Here is a 24,948-nt window from a genome sequence, read left to right as displayed (position 1 = left end):
TAACGTGTCGAGGTGGGGGCTTGTTATTGGAGCATGTGTTAGAACAACAACAACAACAACAACAATAACAACAACAACAACAGCAATGATAACAACAACAAGAAAAGCCACGCTCATTGTAATGTAAAGAGCCACAGGTGGCTTAGGGCGAGGTCTTGGGTGTTTGTCTCACTAATACTGCCTTACGCCTGTCGTCAACATGACTCACAATTGCCCCAGTCCACCCAGATCTAAGTAGGTACGACAGGGGTGGAATAGCTCCCTGCTGTAGACAGTGGGAGCACTATAAAGATGACCGACTCTTTTGACAGCTTACAATGCTCGGTTATCTTGGAGGCCTTGATTTGGAAAAATGATTTTTAGTAGTTTCAACTGTTTATCATTCCCACCACCACCACCATCAGCACCACCATCAGCACCACCATCAGCACCACCACCAGCACCACCACCATCAGCACCACCACTAGCACCACCACCACCAACAACAACAACAACAACAACAACATCATCATTCTCCCCTCTGCCTCCACCATCATCTTCCATTGCTGTCCCTGCAGAACAGACTCAACATAATAGAAACACTTACAATAGCATCATCAACAACAACACTGATACAGTAATAGTATCAACAGCAGCAGCAGGCGCAGCAGCAGCAATAGTAGCATCATCATCAACAACAACAACAGCAACAAAAACTGCTCAACTTCCAATTATTCGATGTGATTTTTGATTTTGACTTTATTATTCGTTATTTTCCTTCCATTTTCTTGGTGTTCGTTATAATCTGTCTTAATTATTTCAAAGAGTCAGGCTTTTGTAGACTGAAGTCCTCTTTGCCCTTCAGAGTCCTGCAAAGCACAAACCAACATCTTTTAACTTTTATCTTGTTTCTATCATTAGACTGTGGCCATGCTGGGGCACAACCTTGAAGGGTTTAGATCAAACAAATTGACTCCAGGACTTATTTGTTTTTAAAGCCTGGCACGTATTTTATTGTGCCTTATTACTAAGATGCAAAGTTACAGGGATGTAAACAGACCAACACCAGTCATCAATAGATACAGACACATGCACACATATTTATATATCTACATACAACAGGCTTTTTTGCAGTTTCCATGTACCAAACTCACTCATAAAGCTTTGGTCGGCCCAAGGCTATATTAGAAGCTACTTGCCCGAGTTTCCATGCAGAGTAGGGTTGAACCCAGAACCATGTGGTTGGGAAGCAGACGTCTTACCACACAGCCATACCTTGCAAGTCCTTGCATTCTTCATAATCTTTTCAACTAGCTTTCCATCTCAAAGATTACCCAGACAATATTTAGTACCCTTTTGTTTCCTAGGAAATTAGGTGGGGTTAGGGTTAGGGGCTCATTTCCAGGGGTCTCGCTTGCAAACCAGTCTTCCTACAACAGCTTTCACACAATCATACCATCGACCTCTTCAACAGAGGGAACTCTCCGTTGCTCAGGATAAGTCAGTTCTGTTGTTTGGTTTCTTGATGATGTTTACACAGCAGCAGGAAACCTTGTTTATTTCCATGGAGGAGCAGGGAGGGTTACTAACCTCAACTCAACACTCAAATGACTAGATCTGGGTTTCACAGCCACAACTTTTTACTGTATCCCACAAACAAGCAGCAGATATTATTCATTGCATCTCTTGGAGGGGCCCTACCACTCTTACATTGAGAAAGCGAACTAACTTGATCCCTGGTATATTACTGGTATAATACAACAGTATTACATCATACTGAAATGTGTTGCTAGGACTTGGATTCTGTAAAATAAGGATACTCACACTTGGCCCCTTTTTCAACTCCCTTTTCACTGCATTGACAATCCTCATTTCTTACATTAGCTCAGAACCTTGATGCTACATGGAAGATGACAAATCTCCTTACATTAATCCCTAAATTAATCCCTTACATTAATCCCTATAATCTTAAAGGGAAGTTGTGACATTTATGCATTTACTAAACACTTTACTGAGGGGATTGATTAAAAGCATTCCCAACAGGGGGATTGAAATTATGAGCTATACAAAGAAAGAAGGGCAGCCCCTATGGTCACCAAGACTGAGGGGCAAGGTGGGGTAATGTGGAAAAAAAACAGGACAAATGAGTTGCTAGAGAGGGTCAGAGATTTTGAGTTTTCTAAGTTGGACACTTGGTCTGAATTCTTGCTGCAGGAAATAGGGAAGATTCCTGAAGAATGTTCCTATCAGGGCATTACCATCGTTGAAAGACCTAGAAAAATCATGGCCTTGTCCATTAGTCAGCCTTGCCAGAAAGCAGACAACTTCAACATGGCCATCCAGCATGAAACAGTGCCCCAACCCTAGTTTGTGTGTTCTGGTCAGCCAGTCTTGCAATGTGCTTGTGCTCAAAGCCATTTACTCTCAATAGACTGGCCCAGTCCACTTAGCTGTGAATATCCAAGTCGAGATGATTTGAGTTTTGAAATACAACTCAGAGTTGTTGCTATTGTAGCTTAGCTCCAGTTCTGCTTTGATCTTACAACCCTGTGATGCAAGGCATTCCAGCTGTGGCCATCACATTTTTATTGCAGACATAGTGTATCTAGGACTAACAATGGAGCTGTTTGCAGATTAACACCACAGATTCTAATTCGGTCAATTGATCTCAAAAGATGCTGTTTCTACGGCTGCTGCTGCTGTTGTTGTTGTTGTTATTCTTGTTCATGTTGCTGTTAAATTTAAAGGAATTCTTCTTCATTTTCATCTTTTTATATTTTATATTTCTTTCATTTTTAATGTCTTTCATTCTCCTTCTCTCACCTTCTCTCTCTCACCTTCTCTCTCTCTCCTTATCTCTCCCTCACACTCTCTCCTTCTTTTCTCTCTTTCCTTATCACTTCAAAAATTTCAAAGGTGATGGACCGACAAAAATCAGAAGAGCATTGAACAAAATACCTTCTGGTATTTATTCCACCACCTCCTTATCTCCTGAGTTCAAATCCCTTTTAGCTTGCCCTTCATCAATCTTTCCAGCTTCAATGAAATAAAGTACCAGTCATCTACTTGGGTTGTACTAATGTTTTTATAAAACATTCTTTCAATGCACAATGGTTGCTTATCGATTGAGCCCAATGGTTGCTTATCGGTTGAGCACAATGGTTGCTTATCGATTGAGCCCAATGGTTGCTTATCGATTGAGCAGCATCACTCATGAGAGATTCTCATTGGAATATTGAAAATATTTATGTGCAGCCATGGCTGTAGGGTTAAGAAATCTATTTCCCAACCAAATGGTCTTGGATTTTCTCACTGCTTGGCACCTTGGGCAAGTGTCTTCTATAGCCTTATGAGTAGATTTGGTAGATGGAAACTGAAAGAAGCTCATTGCATGAGAAGAAAGAGAAGAGAGAGATGTATGAGAGGAAAATTGAAGTTCTTACAGGACAAACTATGGAGGGCTACAGACCAATTGTGACCTGAGGATATCTTTCATTGGGAGCAAGAATAGTAACTGAAGCAAACTCGCAGACATTTCGCTGAAATATTTATTGCCAGACGTAAAGATATTTGGGGCTGGTTATTTACGATGAACGATATGAATAATTGGTGAATGAGAGGTGGGACAAACTGCTCGGAAATTATAGAAAGCTGTCTGTGTGACATGTGGTCAGTCCCAAAATAGATGAAGACAATTCCATGGCAACGAAGGTCCATTGGTCATCTAAGCTACACACCAAACAGATTTTACAGGATCCCAGAAGCCAAATTCTAGAACATTCAAGAAAATCTTATTGTGCCACAGCCTCATGCTGAGCTATCATGTAAAAGGCCAACTGCATAAAACCTTGATGATTCATACGTGGTGCCTTACTGAGTATCTAGCGGTTAGGTTTCAAATCACTGCTATTCCATTGAAGATAACTATGGTTGCTTGACTTGCTAGAAATAGTAGCCAAATTTACCATTCTAAAAAAAGATTCATTAGATAATGTAGTCCAGGGTACTTTATTGTTGTATAAGCAATGGAAAGTTTGGTGTTACAATGCCTTTGGTTACAAATCTGCTCAATCAGGCTTAAACAGCCCCATGGTGGGATTAAATTCCTGGGAATCTGGTTAATTTCTTCATCTCTAGGAGAAATTACACCAAATAGTCTCTAGTTGTCCAATGTAGGTCAGAACACCTGTGTAGTATATGATGCTCCTGCTGCTTGCAGCTGAGCACTGTGGCTTTCTCATGATGCCTGTTTACAAATAGGTGTTGATATTCTCCATTGAGAAAGGAGTGACTGAGAAATGTGTGTAGGGTACAAAACCGTCCAACGATCTGTTGTTGGCAGAACATTTGGAAATATCAATGTCTATAACAGACAACAGACAGTTTAAGTAGATGAGATTTAATTCTCATCTACTTAGGATCACAAAAAAAACCAAAGTTAATCAATGGCTCTTATGAGGAGATCATTTTGTTTCCTTAAATGATCCACATTTATAAAATGTGGTTTTATAATCATAGATTTAACAATGTCTCCCTTTTCTTAAACTCAGAATTATTTCAACTGATTTCTCTTTCGTGAATTTTCTTTAAAATTCTTTTACAGAATTTCTCATTTAACTTTCTATGACAAATTTCTTCCCAAATTTTTTCTTTAAACTTAAAAAAAAAAACTTTAATTCTTTAAATATTTTCCTTCTTTCTCTTAGGTGGAATGACAGAAGACTTTACGAAAAAGATGAAACAATGGGAAGAATTAAAGTGTATGCAGGCCACAGGCTTCGCCAAAGGTCAGTGTTTTGGATACGAAATGTTTTTCCTTTGTTTTTTATGAAAGTTAATTGAACAATTGAAGGTTTATATGTTTGGGTGAAGATGCATGGCTTAGTGGTTAGAGGACTTGGCTCCTGATCCTGAGGTCACAAGTTCGATTCCCAGTGCTTCACTGTGTCCTTAAGCAAGACACTTTATTTCATGTTGCTCCTGTCCACTCAGCTGGCAAAAGTAAGTCGTACCTGTAATTCAAAAGGGGCCAGACTTGTCACGTTCTGGATCTTCCAGAGAACTACATTAAAGCTATGTGTATCTGTGGGGTACTCAGCCACTTGCACGTTAATTTCATGAGCAGCAGGCTGTTCCGTTGATCGGATCAACTGTCAGCCTTGTTGTGATAACCGATGGAGTGTCTGTTGGTTTACATCCTGTCTCTTTGTCTCCTTCTTTCCTCCTTGGTGACACCAGAAAGCAAACCGACTCAACATGGCTGATACACGGAAATAATTCATGGCTGGAAGAAGCAAACCAGATGAAGAGGAGGAGAAAATGGGGTTAGGGTGTTGGTTGGAGGACAACATAAGGAAACCTGTTTTCAGCATTATATACCAAGCCTTCTAATGGCCACCCCCAAGGAAGTTGGAAGCATGGCAAATGGAAAACGTGGAGAAGGTTCATAGGAAGTAAAGTGCCAGAGATTGAGACAGATGAAGATCTGTGTGGCCCGTCAGGCTCCCCATGGGGTGAAAGGATGAAGCAGAAGGAAAAGAAATATTATCTTAATTATTTCATCAAGTACAGAAAAATAACTCCAGACTTGTTTCAGTCTTATCATAACCTCATCAGTGAAGCATGAGTTTCACCTTGGCTGAATATCTCTGATCAAATGTTATTTATCCAAACTTGATTGAATGAAAGAGCCTCTATGTGGTAACTTGTTCTACTAGACATAGCAGTCAAATCTCTCTTAAATCACACCCAACCACTTTAGAAATGGAAAGAACACATTATATAATGTAGTTTTAAAGACATGATGGTCATAACTGGAGTGCTCAGTAGGGTTGACCTGGGGCTAAACAGTAATGACTTTTCTGGTTGTTTTCTAGTTTTGATGGTGTTTTTAAACCCAATCGAGTTGTTTTATTGTCTTAGGACCACATAATCCTTACCCTTTCTTTTAATGGCAGCAGGATGTGGTATGAGGAAGATCTGGCTGCTGTTTCTAGTGGTTCTAGTGACCACATAGAGGTTATCTCATTACCTCAACCGGATGTTTGGTGGTGGTGGAAGGGTGTTGTAAAGAAAGAAAGAAGACATCCTCCTTTCTTAATTTTGTCTTCTCTCTCTCTCTCTCTCTCTCTCTCTCTCTCCTAACCTCCCCCACCACCTCTGAACCCCTCCCCATACCAACTTAAAACAACAACAACAAACAGCCACATTGTATGTAACAACTCGTTGCAAGATAACAACAGGCAAATTGTTATTTCTTGGGGAAGGAAATGAACAGAGCCAGAATGGGGTGGAGCAGCGGAGGGGAAGGGGCGTGATGGAGATAAGAGAGGAGGAGGAGGAGGAGGAGGAGAAAGAAGGGGAGAATGAAAAAAAAACAACTCTGTAGTAATAAATTAATTAAAAAATGTAATAAAATATTTCAATATGAAATATAAAATAATATACATCATCATCATTATCATCATAATTTATGTCCGTTTTCCATGCCGGCATGGGTTTGACAGTTTGACAGTTTGACAGTTGAAAGGCTGTTCAGGCCCCATGTCTATATTGGTTTCTACAGCTGGATGCCCTACCTAATGCCAGGAGGATGCCCTTCCTAACGCTATATATACACACATATAAAATGGCCATGGGGTAAAGAAGCTTGCTTTTGTTCTCAACTATGAGGTCTTGGGTTCAGTCCCACTGTGTGGTACCTTAGGTAAGTGTCTTTTACTAAAGCCTCGGGAATGGATTGAGCTGATGGAAACTGAAGCAAGTCCATCATGAGTGTGTGTCTCCGTCCTTCGTCTTGACATTATGCGATGTCTATAAACAAGCATTAGCCCCATGCCATTCGTTTCCAATCTTTAGTGTAAAAACATGTCCAGCCATCAGGAAATAAGCAAGGGTTGGCAACAGAGAGGGCATCCAGCCAGAGTAAAACCTGCTTTGACAAATTACATCTAACTGACGCACGGACAGAAAAGTAGATGCTGGATGTTGAGGATGTTAAAATGTCTGAATGAAATCACTTCCATTGGCATTATTACTTCCAAATAAGAAGGTGGCAGAATCATTGGCATGCTGGGTGAAATGCATTTTGGTTGGCCTTAAGGTCTGAGTGCAAATGCTGCCAAGGTCAACTTTATCTTTCATCCTTTTGAAATTGATAAAATGAGAACTAGTTGCACACCCCTCTCCCTGCAAATGTCAGACCTTGTGCCTTTTGTAGATAAGATTATCACAAATATATATGTCCATATACATACATACATACATATATATATATATATATATATATATATATATGCATACATTAGGGTAGAGTGGAAAAGGTACTTTTTACACAGATTTTTGAAATATGTCTTCAAGAATATATTTTTTATTGCAAAATCCTTTTAAAACAGCTTCATTAAAATCTGAAGTTCTTAAATTTACATCTTCAGGCTCTGCAGCTCACTTCAAATGTTGTGTAATGAGTGAAAAATCAATTCATAACACGTTTGCTGTTCCTCATTTTATTTATTCCATTCATTGTTACGAATCGATTTTCTTTTGCGAAATGCCGTCCAGTCTGCTGGCTGGTAGAGTTTCCAGTTCCACATTTGCGAGCTACACTTTCCAGGCTCTTCCATACGGATATCATTGCATATATTTCATGTCTTCTCTCTCTGGAGAAGAGCTTCAGTTCCTTTAACCTCTCCCAATAGCTTGTCTGTTGTACTAGTTCAATCTTCTAAGTGTAGTGGCCCTAGATTGCTTCAAGTTCCACCACCAGTTCAACTATGGAATCTGGTGTGGGCCCTAGCCTTGCCAGTTCCTATCAAGTTATCCAACCATTGCCAGTGTGGATAGCAGACGTTAAATGACGACGATGACGATGATGATGAAACAAGTGATGCATGAGAAAAAGAAGAAAAATATACAATTTTGGATTTATGTTTACATGGCAAGCGTACTGCAAGAGGGAGGTTGGAGAGTGGGACAGAAAGACATAACCAGGATCACAGTGAGATTAAATTAGGAGAGAAAAAACTTGAATCTCTCTAAACTCTGTGTTCTATCACAATGGTAAAATCACATGGTGTGAACAGACTGTGAAACTGTAAAATTCAAATTTCTCAAATTTTATGTGGACTAATTCTTAAAGTGCAGTGATTCAGCATAGCCCACAATCTGATGACTGAAGCAGGGGTGGGGGGTGGGGGGTTTAAAATAACTGAACGAATGAATATGTGTTTGTTTATTGTTGTGAACAAGGAATTCCTTTCAAATAAACAAACTTCCAGAAATGGTGTTGCTCTGTGACTCAAGAATTCATCTGTTCATTGATTCTTCTGATTCCTGTTAATGTATGAAACTATTCTCTGTGTTGGGGTGGGGGTAGGAGTAGAGTTGATTACAGACAGGAATTCTTATAATTGCCTCTAGTGTTTGAAGAGTGTTTCAACAGGAAGTGAGTTCGACCACAGTGGTGCTGTTGTTGTTGTTGTTGTCTTCTCTTTGCCTTATCTTGTTATCTGCCAGATTTCTTTCCAAATTTTCATAGGATTATATTTAGTTTTAATATTTTATTTCAGAAGAATTATTTGTTTGGGGTGATTTTGGCACTATTTTCATTTTTAACCTTTTTTTTTTTCAATGTCTGTAACAACTTACTAAGACCACACTGTCCACTGCTTACCACCACCACCACCACCACCACCACCACCACCACCATTGCTATCATCACTGTTAATACTCCCCTCACCACCACCACTGCTTCAGCTGTTCTCCCTGCCCCTGTGTCAAGAGGCAATCTCCATCTTGTCTTTGTTACAATATATCATTGGAATGGTTTGGCCCCAAACTATTTTCTAAAGATCTTCAATTCATTCCTATTTGTCCTCAGAATCAAGAAGTAGATAACAGGACATGGACCTCCATCCCAGAAAGTCACAGGTTCAAATGCAGTTACTGGGGTAGTGATGTGCCTAAGGTCAGAATACTGGCTCCCAACAGTTGTTTATTGGTGGTGGTCACGGTCATGTTGCCAACCACTGTTGCTGCTCCATTGACCTTTGACCACTTCAACCCAGCACAATCAAGCCAACGAGGAAGCCACAATAGAGATGGCAAGTCTGCTTGAAAGAGCAGCCAAATCTCAAATTACACTGCATCTCCTTTTAAAAATAGAAAAACACAGTGTAAGATAGTCATAGATATAACAGAAGGTCATGTTTGGAATGTCTAAATAATAGGTCTGCTCAATCAACGTTGATCTGGAACCAAGCAACAATCATATATATGAGAAAGCTTCTAGATAGTTGCTTAACTTGTTAGAAATAGCAACTAAATCACTTTTAAACTGCAACTTCCCATCTCAAACAGGAAGAGAACACTTTACCTAAAGGATGAATTTGTCACTTACTTAAGCCTCTTGTTCCCTTTAATCGCCATGGGTCAAAGGACCATTGATGACTTTTCTACCCTATTCTTGATTCTGGGCTGTTTTTTGCTTTTCTCCAATTGGATCCCTGCTTCTCTCCAGCCCTCCCTTAGTACCACAGCTTCCCTAAGGGGAGGCCTTCCTCTCCCAAGTCTTGTCAGTTTTAAATTGTCATCAATGCTTCTGTAACTCTGCTTCTTCCCTGGCTCTGGTTTCCATGGATGCCAGACTTACTCCATCATCCCACCCCATGTCCTTGGCTACCATCACTGGAAGGGTTCACTCTGTTGCAAACCTATGGCCATGTGGTTTCATTGAGAAGCTTGCTTCCAGACCATGTGATCTGGGATTCACTGCATGGAACATTGGGCAATTGTCTCCTACTATAAGCCCAGACCAACCAAGGCCTTCTCACTGAATATTGGAAAGAGAAACTGAAAGAAACTTGTTGTGTGTGTGTGTGTGTGCATAAGCCTGCAAGGAATGAAGCTAGTATGTTCCACTGGATGTGTAATGTCAGTGTGTACATACAACAGAGTGTACGCACCCTGAGAGAAAAGTTGTACATAAGAAGCATCAGATGAGGTGTGTATTGCATATGGATGAGGACAGCTATGTGAAAAAGTGTCACACTCTACCAGTAGAGGGAACCTGTGGAAGAGGTAGACACAGGAAGACCTGGGATGAGGCAGTAAAGTACAACCTTCAAACGTTGGGCCTCACAGAGGTGATGACAAGCGACTGAGACCTTTGGAGATATGCTGTGCTTGAGAAGACCCAGCAAGCCAAGTGAGAGTGTAACCATGGTCTATGCCAGTGTAGTATGACTGGCCCATTTAAGAGCACCCTTCAATCATTGGGCAATAAACTGTGCTTGTGAAGAACTGTTGAGTGAAGAGAAGTCATTGTTGTGGACAATGCCAGTGCCGCCTGACTGGCACGTAAAAGGCACCATTCAAGCTTGGTTAATACCAGTACTGCCTCACTGGTCCCGTGCCTGTGACATGTAAAAAGCACCCTTTGAGTGTGACCATTGCCAGTGCCACCTGACTGGCCCTGTGCTAGTGGCATGTAAAAGGCACCCACTACACTCTTGGAGTGGTTGGCGTTAAGGAAGGGCATCCAGCTATAGAAACTCTGCCAGACCAGATTAGAGCCTGGTGCAGCCTTCTGGCTTGCTAGCCCTCAGTTAAACTTTCCAACCCATGCCAGCATGGAAAGCGGACGTTAAACAACGATGACAATGATGATGGTAATATTTATATAATTATAATTGAAAAATAGGATAAAATCTTTATAAAATTTATCAAGTAGTTACATATATATACACACATACATACATACATACATATGTGTGTGTGTGTGTGTGTAAATATATATATATATTTATATGTGTGTATATGTGTGTGTGATACTGTGTTCTTGCTTTGAACTTTGCATGATAGTTGCCAATGTTACCATTATGCAAAAAGTGCCATTCATTTTCAATCTTCCATGAAATCATGTCTGGTCACTGGAGAAATATTCATCTTGCTTGGAGGACAGGTGAGAGTTGGCAACAGGGAAGGCATCCCAGCTGTAGAAAATCTGACTCAGCAAATTCTGTCTGAGCCAAGCAAGCATGGGAAAGTGAATGCTAAATGATGTTGATGATGATGATGATTACGATGACTCCCATAAAAGCCCAGCTAGCCCCATTTCCTCAGATCCCCCTGCATTGTAGACTTAATCCACCATCCAGTATGACACCCCACACACACACCCAGCCACCTACTAACAAGCCCCTTGGTGCTATGTACCTTTAGAAGGATCCACTCAGTCCTGTGGACCAAAGCTAACTTACTTCCTACTTCCTAATAGATACAGAATCCCTGAAAAGGGCCAAGAATACTGACATTATTCCTCCCTTAAAAAGTCCTAAACTAGTATGAGTGTCTTTCACAGCATTTCTAGCAGCCTTATCTTACCAAGATTGACTTTGCCCTTCAACCTTTTGGGGCCAATAAAGTAAGGACCAGTTGAGCACCTCAGGTCAGTATAATCGATTTAACTCCCCCCCCCTTCCTTGTGCCAAAACTTGAACCTATTATTCCTTCACTAAAATACAAACTGCTGTGACCCCCAATATTAGAATTATCAGCACTGCTAACAATATCACACATCTCACCCTTCATAACAACTGACAGACCCCACCACTACTACTCCGGCTGATGCCACCTCTCCTATCATGGCCACCATTACCACTACTACCTTCACCACCACAATTACTGTGACCCCTACTGTAACTTCCATCTCACAATGCAACTAACCCTCACTCATGTTGCTTCACTCAGGTGAATGTTGTTACTCTGTTTGTCAGGAGCTGAGTGGAAGCTGAGTGGAAGCACCATCCAACCAATCCTGAAGGATGCAACAAAAAGGACTGTTGAGTGGGAGCAAACCAAAGGCAAAGGTCAGTGTTGGCTGCTGTCACATTTATTGTCCAAAGGTGACCTCTTGGTCGACTCGTTAGTGTACCTGGCAAAATGCTTGCCAATATTTCATCCGTCTTTATGTTCTGAGTTCAAATTCCACTAAGGTTGTCTTTGCCCTTTCATCCTTTTGGAGGTTGATCAAATAAGTACCCCTAAAATTTCAGGCTCTGTGCTTGGAGTAGAAAGGAATATTTATTGTGCGTGTGTGTGTATATATGTTTTACACACACAGACACACACACGCGCACACACACACACACACACACGTGCGCACATCTATCATGTTGAACCAGTAGTTAGCGTGTCAGCATCATAAGATTGTGGTTTCAATTCCTGGACCGGGTGATGTGCTATTTTCTTGAGCAAAAAACTTCATTTCATGTTGCTCCAGGCCACTCAGCTGCCAAAACTGAGTCATCCTGCGACAGACTGGCATCACATCCCAGGGGGTCAAGGGGAATTTATACACCAATCAGGAAACCAGCCCTTACAAGTCAACATGACTTGAGAAGAGAACCTTTACCTTTTCACACCAAATATATCACGTATACATAACATGTGTGTGTGTGTGTGTGTGTACATGTGCATGTGTGTAGAGACATACAAGCATGTCATAGTTACCTAATTCTTTATTGATTGAAAAAAATGATGAATGGTCTTAATCAAGTTTCAAACCTTACTGGGGTCTCATCCAGTGTGTCTGCATCACTTGACCAATCCCAGAGAAATAAGCAGCCATTTGGTTTACACACACACACACACATTTCATATATTAAGTTGAAAAAGACCATACAAGGAAGGTTGTTGATTTCTTGAAATTTCCTCTGCTTCCAGAAAAGGTGAAACAATTGCTTGGTGGCAGGTAGGATCAATTCCAAAAGAGAGGGGAGGTAACCACAACAATTTCTCCAAAATTGACATGCCACTATTGAAGAGACATTCTAATTACATAGAGACAAGAGGACAACTTTTGACATGTGTTTCTGCCTCTTTGGGCATCATCTGCTCAGCAGTGTCTTCTGCACAACAAGATATGTAGACATAAACAAAAAAAGTGTAAAATACATTTATGACTTGGGAGGTAATTTGTATAAATGGAACAAAACTGGACAAAGGCAAATAAATGAGAGGGTCCAGTGGCATGGATTTCAACCAGAATGGGGAAGAGAATATTAAATACCATCCAAAAAGAATTTTTGATTTATTGACACTGGCTAGGCTTCAAGAGAAAGTAAAACAATTACTTGATGGCAATTGAGACAAACTTCTAAGGAAAGAGGGATGATCTCAAGAATCAAACATTCTTCACGATAAACAGAAAAAGAGTCTGATTTTCTGAAGAGATGCGGACTACTTTAATGATGGTTTTCTGTTGTCTCCTTAACGGACTTCTAGTTTCTTGTGACAACACATTAAAATGACTTTCCAGTAATTACTTATTTCTTCAAACTCTAAATATTTTCTTTCCCATATTTGAAAAGGTCAGTCTTTCCCAAAATATTCTAGAACCATTATATCTTTTCTCTTTGTTTTCATTAATTCACATCATCTTCCATATTTTGCCTAACTTCTCACCTGTTCAAATTTTTTTTTTAATATTACATCATCTGCACACACACACACACACACATATGTGCCAAAATTTAAAACCATTATTATTATTATTATTATTATTATTATTAAATTGTATGTTTTGTTCAATTGCAGGCCATGGCCCAGTTCAGAAGCTGAAATGGGAGTCTGGTAGTTTAAGTGAAAAAGTAACCGATGGGGCTGCCTCTCCCTCTCCTTCACCATCTCCTTCTTCAACTGATGCTAAGACCGCAATCACAACTACAACACCAACCACCACCACTACTACTAGTACCACTAGCATTTCTAGTACTGGTACAACAACAACCATCACCACTACTACAACAACCACCCCCAGTTCCATGGCAATGACGTCTGCTAGTACCAGTCCTGCCATGACACCCTCACCGGTCAATGTGGATGAGCTACAACGCAACCTGACAGAGAGCTTCTCTAGGAAGATTCAGGAATGGGAAAGCATTAAATATCGGAAGGAGGGCAGCCCCTTGTTGTCATCCAGCTCAAGAAGCCGAAAAGAAGGTAAATACAAACTGAAGAAGTCAAAATCCGAAAAAGAAAAGGACAAAGAAAAGGAAAAAGAGAAAGAAAAAAGTTCCAAGTCTGAGAAAAGTAAAGGAAAAGATGGTGAAAAATCAAAGAAAGGGTCCGTCTCTGCTGAAAAGGGTCGCCAGAGGCGGTCAACGAGCAAAAGTGAAAAGGAACAGGCTGGTCAGCTTGACTTTGATCCTAAGCTGGCAGGTACAATGCTCGGACCACTGGCGGAATACAAGATCACCGATGAGTTTGCACACAAACTGTACGAGTGGGAAGAAATGAAAGGATTGTCCCACGAGCTCTCCGCCGCTGTCTTCCAGGTGTGTTCGTCACCATTGATGACGACATCTACACCCCAACAACAACCACCACCATCGTCACAACCATCTTCTGCTGCTGTGGCCCCAACGGCTGCCATCACCTCAACAACAACAACCACAACTACTGCTGCTGCTGCTGCTGCTGTTGTTGTTTCTGCCACACCGGCCGAAGATGAAATGCCACGGGGCAAGCAGCAGAAACAGAAACCCAGCCCACTGACCCTGACCTGCAGCTGGGATTCACCCGATGAAGCGTCACCTGTCGACCGATTCTTCCTCTACTCCTCGTCTGAGACAAGTTTTGACGAGAGTGGAACCACCGAGCAGAGCATGACAAAGACAAACATCATCAGGTGAGGGGGGGGCCCTTCTTTTTGTTCTTACACACACACTCACTCACATATGCATACACATACAGGCATACTTACACACAAATATTCATATGGTAACACACACACACACACACACACACACACACACACACACACACATGCATGCACGCATGCACATGCACACACATCACAGCTGTTGACATTTGCACATAGACACACACCAGTAAGCAAAGACATTGTTCAACTGATGCCAGCCTTGGAAGATGAACATTAGAAGAGGAGGAGGAGGAAGAGGATGATCATGGTCGTCATGACAATGATGCTACTCACATTTACTTCCCTTCATTGCCCTTCTCCTCTGTGTGTGTGTGGGGGGGGTGCTACAGACATACAGCCAGTGGCATGCAGCCATGCATACACATACTTACGCACAGCTATGGACATGTACATACAACATATATTATAAAATTTAATGTGTGTATGCTAGAGAGTGTGTGTGTGTGTATGTATATATACATATATACACACTAAGTGGACACGAACACCGTTCCTCCATGTGATCGGCTTGAAAAATTGCTAAGATATTGAAACCTATGGTAGCCTTAATACACAAATAAAGAATCTTTATTCACCAACGCAGTGTTGAGCACCCATTCTCATTGAGTGACATTTATCCATATATATATATATATATATATTATACATACATTCATACCTATAGACACACACACATACACTTATCTATGCAGTTGTACAACCATAGTAAATACACCTGAACAGGTGCTGTCACACACACACACTACCCCCACTACCCCCCCACCACCACCACCACCGCCACCGCCACCGCCACCAGATGACCACATTCACCAATGCAAGCTCCCCCCATATTTTTACTCCATTTATTGTGTGTTTGTTATATTTGAAATAATCAAAAATAACAAACTATTTTATCAACAGCCTAGAAAATGCCCACCACCGACTACTGCAAGATCTGGAAGATAAAAAACAAGAATATGTTCAGGTCCAAGAATCGGTCAGGAAACTTCATGGGAAGCTAGAGAAATTCAAAGATGCACATTCCAAAGAAATAGGTCTGTCTTTTGTGGCTTTCTTGTGTATTGCACAATTTTAACAATTTTTTTTATTTATTTATTTCTGTATTTTATTTTTATATTTATTTTACCCTCTGACCCACCTTCCTTTCTTTTTCAACTGGAGTATTCTTGCATCTACTCCGCAGCAAGACACCTACCCTGTCCCTTTCTGACTCTAACCCCTCATTAAGTGGCACAAACGCATCATCCTCCTACTACTACTCTCTCCTCCCAGTTGAGGGGGGGACTCTGTCAGTGCTGGTGCCACATTAAAAACCCCGTGTACGTTCTATAAAGTGGTTGGCATGAGGAAGAACACCCAGCCATAGAAACCATACTAAAACAGGCAATGGGACTTTACCAGCTCCTGTCAAACCGTCCAACCCATGCCAGCATGGGAAACGGATTTTGAATGATGATGATGATGATGATGATGATGAACAACTGTTTTGTTGCTAACTGGCTCTGTTTTCCTCTGTCTGTCTGTCTGTGTGTGTGTGTGGTTATATAGTAACAAATCCAATTAATGGTCACACAAAAAGCTTGTTGCCAAAAATAATTTGCTTTCCAACCAAGTGGTTTCATGTTCAGTCTCGATGCACTGCACCTTGTGTCTTTTAGTATAACCCTGGGCCAACCACAGCCTTGTGAGTGGATTTGGTTGATGGAAACTGAAAAGGTGAACTGAAAAGTTCATAGGTTGACAATGAAGGAGTGATGCTAGAGCTGAGAAATCTTGCATGCATTCATTTCAGCTCTTCTTTTTAATATCTGCATTGTTTCTTTCCAGGTAAACTGACACCTGACGGTTCAAAAAAGACTTCAAAATTAATTAGTACCAACTTCTCTTAAAAATGGACAAAATTTGGCATCAAGTAGCTGTAGAGAATGGGCTTAAGCCCCTAACGACATGTTGATATGATTGCTACATTAAGGGATGACACTACAGCTTCAGTTTAGCTCCGAAAGATATCCATGTTGATGTTGTGGCTACACTGGAGGATGACTCTCCAGCTTTATCAACAGTGCAAAATTGGGAAGCTGAATTCAGGAGGCGAAGGGTAAGTCTTGAGGATGACCCAAGGTTTGGACGTCCTGCAAGTGGCACCGTTGAGAAAAACATTTATCATGTTCACCACATGCTGATGGATGACAGGAGATTGACTATAAATCAAAAAAGCCAATGCTGCTAGCATATTCTGCACAATGACAAAGGTTTCTGCTTTGTGGGTGCCATGTTGTGTGACACGAAACCAAAAGTGCACCAGGCTGATCACATCACTGGTAAATCTGACATTGTTTGAGCCAGATCCAGCTGGTTTCCTTGAATGTTTCTTCATTCAGGATGAGTGTTGGCTTCATCACTTTGACCCAGAGACAATCCATGCAGTGGAAACACCCCTCCTCACCTGCCCCAAACAAAGCCACGGTCGTTTCATCTGCAGGGAAGGTGATGGCCTCAGTATTTCGGGGATGCAAAAGGCATTGTGTTTATTGACTATCTTCAAAAACCCAGACCATCAACGGAAAGTCCTATGTCAATTTGCTGGGGGTAGTTTTGGAAGGCAATCAAGACCAAACACCCAGGAAGACTGACAAAAGGGGTCTTGTTTCATTAGGAAAATGCTCCAGCACACAAGTCCTTGGTTTCAATGGTTGCTGTGTATAATTGTAGCTTTGAACTCGTTGATCACTATCCCTAAGTCTCCTGATTTGACCCCATCCTTCAGATGGGGTCTTAATCATGCCAGAACTAATCCACCAGGTGCCTCACAACATCTCTGTAATGGGCAAGTGTTTGGGGTTGAAGAGCAGGAAAGTAGGGCGAATGAGGTGACATCAAGACCTACATCGAGGGAGAGGTTTTGGTTTGGTTGAGGTTTTAGACCAAGATCGAGGATGGGAAAGACTGGGTTGACATCCATGGAGAAGGAATAACTAAGTTCTTGTACTGACCTTTATCATCGAGAGGCCAGTCAAGATAAAACTAGTCAATGTCAAAGGTGCAGCAGGCACGGCTGTGGGGCAAGAAGTTTGCTTCCCAACCACATGGATCCGGGTTCAGTCCCACTATATTCCACTTTGGGCAACTGTTTTCTACTATATGGCCTTGCACTGACCAAAGTATTGTGAGCGGATTTGGTAGATAGAAGTTGAAAGAAGCCCATCATATGTGTATGTGTGTGTGTGCCTGTGTTTGTCTGCCACCACCACTTGTCAACTGGTGTTGGTGTCCTTCACATCCCAGTAACTTAGTGGTTCAGCAAAAGAGACAGATAGAAGTTCTAGACTTTAAAACAATGAGTTCTGGAGGCAATTCGTTTGATACCATCAACTGATCTCCTGCTCTTCTGCTCAAATTAGAAACAATTATTATTATTGTTGTTATTGTTCTTGTTATTATCATTATTATTAAGGTGGTGAGCTGGCAGAATCATTAGCACGCTGGGCAAAATGCTTAGCAGTATTTCGTCTGCCGTTACATTCTGAGTTCAAATTCCACCGAGGTTGACTTTGCCTTTCATCCTTTCGGGGTCGATAAAGTAAGTACCAGTTACGCACTGGGGTCGATGTAATCGACTTAATCCATCTGTCTGTCCTTGTTTGTCCCCTCTGTGTTTAGCCCCTTGTGGGTAGTAAAGAAATAGAAATAGGTATTTTGTCTGCAGTTACGTTCTGAGTTCAAATTCCATCGAGGTTGACTTTGCCTTTCATCCTTTCGGGGTCGATAAATTAAGTACCAGCTGTGTACTGGGGTTGATCTAATTGTCTGGTCCCCTCCCCCAAAATTTTGGGCCTTGTGCCTAGAGGAGAAAAGAAAATTCTGCCTTTTGTTCAATTTAAGCAATTTAATTTTAACCTCAGTATGTGAATCCTGTTGTTGTTGTTGTTGCTGCTGCTGCTGTTGTTGTTGTTAATCATTATTACTATTATTATTACTTTTACCAGTTCGATTCAGGAAAGAAATGTTATTAAGTAAGAAACCGATGGGAAAACTGCGAGAGCAAGAAAGTGGTGCCCTCTACAATACACTGCAGAAGCTGGAAGGTAAAATTCAGGAACTGGAAAATTCCGGAGAAAAGCTCCAATTGTCTATGGAAAGTGCTGCGGTGAGTTGGTTAAGTTAGGAATGGAGATATGTCAGGTATGTAGGGTGTGTGTGTGGGAGGTGGATAGAATGTGTTCTACTGATGTGGGGGGGGGGTAACACGTGTGTTTGTGTGGAAGGATTGGTTACATGGATGCTTTACTGAAGTGCAAAAATTTGTGTGAAGTGAGATATGTAATGTGTGTATTTCATAGAGGGATAATAAACCAAGTCTGTCTGTAAGCAATGTGTATATGTGCATGCATGCATCTGAAGATGCACAATGGCTGCTGTACAGACAGGCAGGATGTCAAATGTGAGTTGCGCTCTGTGTGTTTTACAAACGCGAATATATATATATATATATATATATATATATATATATATATATATATATTATTATATAGAAGGAGCTTCTACAGGACTAGAACTGTTTCATTCAAGAGAAATCTTCAGGAAGCTAGTTAACAAGAATTGTATTGGCATTTATACATTTAGGCAGGTTTAAAGGGGTGGTGGTGGGGGACTTTTTGGGGGTAGGCATAGCGCAAAATATCATACTTGGGGGAGTGGTCAAGGAGTCAGTGTTAAATTAGATAAAATAAATAAATAAAAGAATAAATAAAAAATAAAAAAATAAAAAAATATATATATAAAAAATATATATATAAAAAAAGAATAGAGTTTTAGGTAAATAAGGAGATTCTCACTTATACCTATGCACATATGTATACATATATACACACACATAAATGTATAAATGCCAATACAATTCTTGTTAACTAGCTTCCTGAAGATTTCTCTTGAATGAAACAGTTCTAGTCCTGTAGAAGCTCCTTCTATATAATAAATTAATTTTACTCTGCTATGTATTGAGTACCTTACTTACTGTGGTTAACCCCGAATCAACCCGGGACCTACATATATATATATATATTATATATATATATTATATTTATATATAATATATATATATATATATATATATATATATTATATTTATATATAATATATATATATAATATATATATATTATTCATATAAAATACAGTGTGCCTTAAAACACGTTACGCTAGAGAGAGCAAAATGGATTCCTATGTTGGAAGCCTCTTAATGTGTTTTAATGTACACGGTATTTTATATGAATAATATATAATCTATTGACTAATTTTCTTGTACGCTAGGCCACTTGTAGGAAAAATTTCTATAATTTTTATTACCCTGATATTATTTATTTATCATGTATATATATATATATATATACATATAGTTTATATAGGTATAATGTGCATGCAACTGTGGTGCGTAGTATGTATTACAAAAATGTGGAATTTATGTATACAATGATGTATATATGTATTTTCTACAGTTATGCAATGTATATTTTTCATAAAAGTTGAAAATACATTATTTTAAGAATACATAATTGATATGATCTGCAGATAAGGATTTCCTAAACATATGCAATGTATGCAACTTACAGCTGTGTAATGTGTGCATTGTACAAAGATGTAATGTATGTACTATATAGCTGTGTAATGTGTGTGTGTGTGTATATATATATATATATATATATATACAAGAAAAAAGCAACAAGAATGGATTAGTTTTTCAGTACAATTGTTTCATACGAAGAACAGCTTTATTAAAAGCTGCAAATATTGCAGCAAATACAAGTGTCCTGTACTCATCAGCCAAAACACATATGAGTTCTCCAAGCATCCTAGTGGGTGAGGCTACACTCATGAAGTATCGAAGATAGTTCTATAAAAAGCAAGATTTAGATTGTAAGCAGACTTCCAAAGTTCTCTAATGATGCACAGTCTTATAACAAGCTTTAAAAAAGCTTGTTAGCTTCACAGAAAAGGTGAATCCATCCATAATGTAGGTGCAATTACCGGAGATATGAGGAGATATTTCATAATCACAGACGATGAATCCATCCATGATTAATCCATAAAAAGGTGGGTATAATTTCCTGATATATGATAAGATACTTGTCACACCTCTGTTCATTTCACAAAACTGCTATGTTAGAATTATAAAGGCTGAAGGAATTTTGTGGAGCATAGAAAAGAAAAAACAAGAAGAAGAAGAAGAAAAAAAAGAAAAACCGCCCACATAGAGCATACTGGGATAACTGAGAGGGAAGGGGTTGCAGGTACTTATATATATATATAAGGCATTTATTTGTTCTACAAGGATACCTTATTCAAATGTGAAATATATAATGCACATATTCTGCAGGCATGAAATATGCATGTTCAAACATGTAATGCATGTATATTATAAAGGGTGGGGAATGTATAACCTTTAGAAATGTGTTGGATTGCAATGTATGTGTTCCAGATAAGTGTAATGTATGTGTTTTTTACAGATATTTAATGCATGTGTTCTGAAAATGTGTAATGTATGTGTTCTATAGACACGTGTGAGTGATGTGCAATGTGTATTTTATATATTCATAAGTATGTAATGTATAATGTGTTTGTTCTACAGATGTGTAAGTTACTGAGTATGGAGGGTGAAGAGAACATCAGCTCTCGCCTCGTGGAACTGATGGAACAGATGAAGTTTATGCTGGCAAAGGCTTCTCAAGAAGGTACTCCTACAAACACACACCCTCTCTCTCTCTCTCTCTTACTCTCTCTCTCTCTCTCTCTCTAACTCTCTCTCTCTCTTACTCTCTCTCTTACTCTCTCTCTTACTCTCTCTCTTACTCTCTCTCTTTCTCTTTCTTTCTCTTCCTCTCTCTCTCTCTTTTTCTCTCTCTTTCTTTCTCTCTCTTTCTCTCTCTCTTTTTTTCTCTCTCTTTCTTTCTCTTTCTCTCTCTCTTCCTCTCTCTCTTTTCTCTCTCGCTTTCTTTCTCTCTCCCTCTCTCTCTCTCTCCCTCTCTCTCTCTTTCTCTCTCTCTGCCATCCCATTATGTCTGTTTTTCTCACACACACACATATTAATTTTTTGAAGGGGGCAAAAATTGTATGTGATCTTTTTCAGGGATTGAGGCCATAATGAAAGACCCAGACACTTTTATACTTTCTGTCTGTCTGTCTATCTCTTTACTTCTCTCTCATTCTCTTTCTCTCTCTCTCTCTCTCTCTCTCTCTCTCTCTCTCTCTCTCTCTCTCTCTCGGAAACATACATTTATATACACTTATCTTTTTCCCTTTATATTGAGTGTGTGTGTATGTGTGATCTTTTCACATTTCACTGAATGAACCTTTAACCCTAAACCTGAATCTCTTGAAATTTTCCTGAACCCAAGAATGAGCCTAGGTAAATAGCAGAAAAATTATTCAACTAAAATCCTAAATCCCAGACATCTTTGTTAGGTTTCAACTCTTGTTGGCCCCGGTTGTGTATCCCTTAATCGTACCACCTGGAGAAGTGGTTTTCCTGACATTTCTTGAAAGACTTTGTCCAGCTACAATTTGAATTTTATCAGTGGATTTTTCCATCTTTGATTTGTTTCAGGATAATTTTGAATAAAGGAGAACCAGTTGAGGAAAAAAAAGAAAATAAAGTTGTATTGCAATTTGGGGAGAGGGCCAAAGTTTTGAGCAACTTGGGAACTTGTCAGTATGACATTCTTACCAAGAATCCTCTTGATTCAGATGCTTCGTCTGCTTCCATAAAATAAAGCAGCACCGATTCTAATGGGTAGAAAATGAAATCAGTAAAGAATGTTTGAAGTTATTTTTGAAATGTTAGTTTTGGAATGACAAATTCATTTACTTAATTAACTCCTTTCTTTGTATTCAGAATGTACAGGGATGAAATAGGTGCAGGGCAGGGGGTGGGGGTAGCCATCAGGAAATACTGCCTCACATTAACGGTTATTAGAAAACTCTATTCTGCTCGGTAGAAGAAAGATGTTTATGGAAGAAGAAATACTGAAGAATATTGGATCGCACAAATATCACTGTTTGTGTTTTTCTGTTTGCAGAAGAAGTTTCTAAGAAGTCTTCGGCCTTGAGCAATTTTGAAAAGTTTTACTGCCACGCAATGCAGTTGCAAATACAGGTAAGTGTTACTGGGAATCTTTTGTTTACACACACACACACACACACACACACACACAAACACACACACACACACACACACACACACACACACACACACACACACACACACACACACACACACACACACACACACACACACACACACACACACACACACACACACACACACACACATACAAATAAAGACATCTAAGAACCCATAAGTCATTAGAAACAAGCCTTCATAAATTTGTCAATACTGTGGTGTTACTTAACCATGTTGCTCTCAAATGCCTGGTTACCTAATATCCAGTGTGAAACTAATTACTAAGAAAGGCTGAAACTGATCTATAATGCTGTATAGAATCCTTTTATATATATATATATATATATATATATATATGTGTGTGTGTGTGTGTCTGTGTGTGTGTATATATTGGTAAAAACGGTAAGATAACAAAAGAAAGAAAGAGACCTCAATATTATGTAAATAGAGGAAATTTATCTATAAAATAATGTTACAATTACTCAGTAGTCAAGATAAAACTCTGAGTTTCAGATGCTGAAGTGGAAATCCACAACACCATCTCTTCGGTTATAATAACATGAGCACTCAGAGAGTGCAAACCTCCACCAAGGCAACACCAACGTCCTTTCAACGATTAGTCAGAGATGATTTTTAAAATGAGAATATCTAAAATAAACTCAACTGCTCACAAATGGGAACACTAAAAACGAACCTGACCGATCTCAAAAATTAAGTAAAAAAAACAAAAAAAAACGGAAAAATAATCCAGACTCCTTGTCCAGTACCTGATCGATGGTAGTTGTGGTTGTAGGAAATTTAGTAACACTAATAAATAATTTATCCTTATCTAATATAAGCCAAAGTCAACAAATTCACCATTCCAAATAGTTACAGCCTAAAGGGAGATAATTGAGAAAGACTTGAAAGTTAACTTAAGATCGTAATCATGTAAAGTAAAGTAAATATAACAAAAAATAATCCAGAATCCTTGTCCGGTACAGGATCGATCCCAAAATCTAATCAGTTTGTGCCAGTCATAAGGCCAAACATCTCTGAAAGTTTCATTTGAATTCATTTGGCAGTTCTTGAGATATCTTGTCCACAGACAAACGAACAAACATGACTGAAAACAATACCCCCGCCTTCGCTAAGACGGAGGTAATAATGCCATTAACGACTGTCTATCTGATATTTTATTGCACTTTCATTAGCTGAACCTTTGACTATTTCATTGCCTGTGGCCAATTCTTGTTTACTTCGATTCTGCCTCCCTTTGTTCATTTTGTTGGATTTTCAGTGCCAAGTCTGGTCTGGGTACTAATTTTTTGATTTATGCCTTTTTTTGACATAGGTGTCACTGTGTGATAAGAAGCTTGCTTCCTAACCACATGATTCTTGGTTCACTCCCACTACCGGGTGGCACCTTGGGCAAGTGTCTTCTACTATTGCATTAGGCTGACTAAACCCTTGTGGGTGGATTTGGGAGTCAGAAACTGAAAAAAGTTTATCTTGTGTGTGTGTGTGTGTGTGTGTGTGTGTGCGCGTGTGTGTGTGTGTTTGTCTTTGTATCTGTGTTTCTCCCTGACCACTGTTTGACAATGTGTGTTGGTGTGTTTACATCCCAGTAACTTAGCTGTTCAACCAAAAGAGCCTGACAGAATTAGTACCAGGCTTAGATAGGAAATAAATCCTAGAGCCAATTCCTTTGACTAAAAATTTCTTCAAGGCAGTGCCCCAGCATGGCCGCAGTCTGATGACTGAAACAAGTGAAATATAAAAGATATAACTTGCCCATGCACATGCATAATATATCTTTTACTCTTTTACTTGTTTCAGTCATTTAACTGCGGCCATGCTGGAGCACCGCCTTTTTAGTCGAGCAAATTGACCCCGGGACTTATTCTTTGTAAGCCCATTACTTATTCTATCAGTCTCTTTTGCCGAACCGCTAAGTGACGGGGACGTAAACACACCAGCATCGCTTGTCAAGCAATGCTAGGGGGACAAACACAAACATACACACACACATACATATATATATATACATATATACGACAGGCTTCTTTCAGTTTCCGTCTACCAAATCC

At 39.7% G+C, this 24,948-nt stretch overlaps 1 protein-coding gene across 3 annotated transcripts in view; it reads left to right on the top strand.

Moving 5' to 3' along the window:
* The window catches only part of LOC115223384, a 137,388-nt gene that overhangs the window by 72,659 nt on the left and 39,781 nt on the right, over window positions 1-24,948 (top strand). For all 3 annotated transcript variants that reach the window (XR_005003537.1, XM_036512473.1, XM_036512472.1), the window contains exons 3-9: window positions 4,686-4,766; window positions 11,754-11,846; window positions 13,576-14,668; window positions 15,605-15,738; window positions 18,691-18,851; window positions 21,329-21,431; window positions 22,776-22,852. Coding sequence is in view for 2 of the 3 variants with exons in the window: in XM_036512473.1 (XP_036368366.1) it covers window positions 4,686-4,766; window positions 11,754-11,846; window positions 13,576-14,668; window positions 15,605-15,738; window positions 18,691-18,851; window positions 21,329-21,431; window positions 22,776-22,852 (1,742 nt within the window). In the remaining variant the exon portion in view is untranslated. The remainder of the gene's footprint in view (window positions 1-4,685; window positions 4,767-11,753; window positions 11,847-13,575; window positions 14,669-15,604; window positions 15,739-18,690; window positions 18,852-21,328; window positions 21,432-22,775; window positions 22,853-24,948) is intronic.

Source organism: Octopus sinensis, linkage group LG23 (assembly GCF_006345805.1).
Source record: "Octopus sinensis linkage group LG23, ASM634580v1, whole genome shotgun sequence".
Lineage (NCBI taxonomy): Eukaryota > Metazoa > Mollusca > Cephalopoda > Octopoda > Octopodidae > Octopus > Octopus sinensis.
This window is presented reverse-complemented; position numbering and strand designations above follow the sequence as displayed.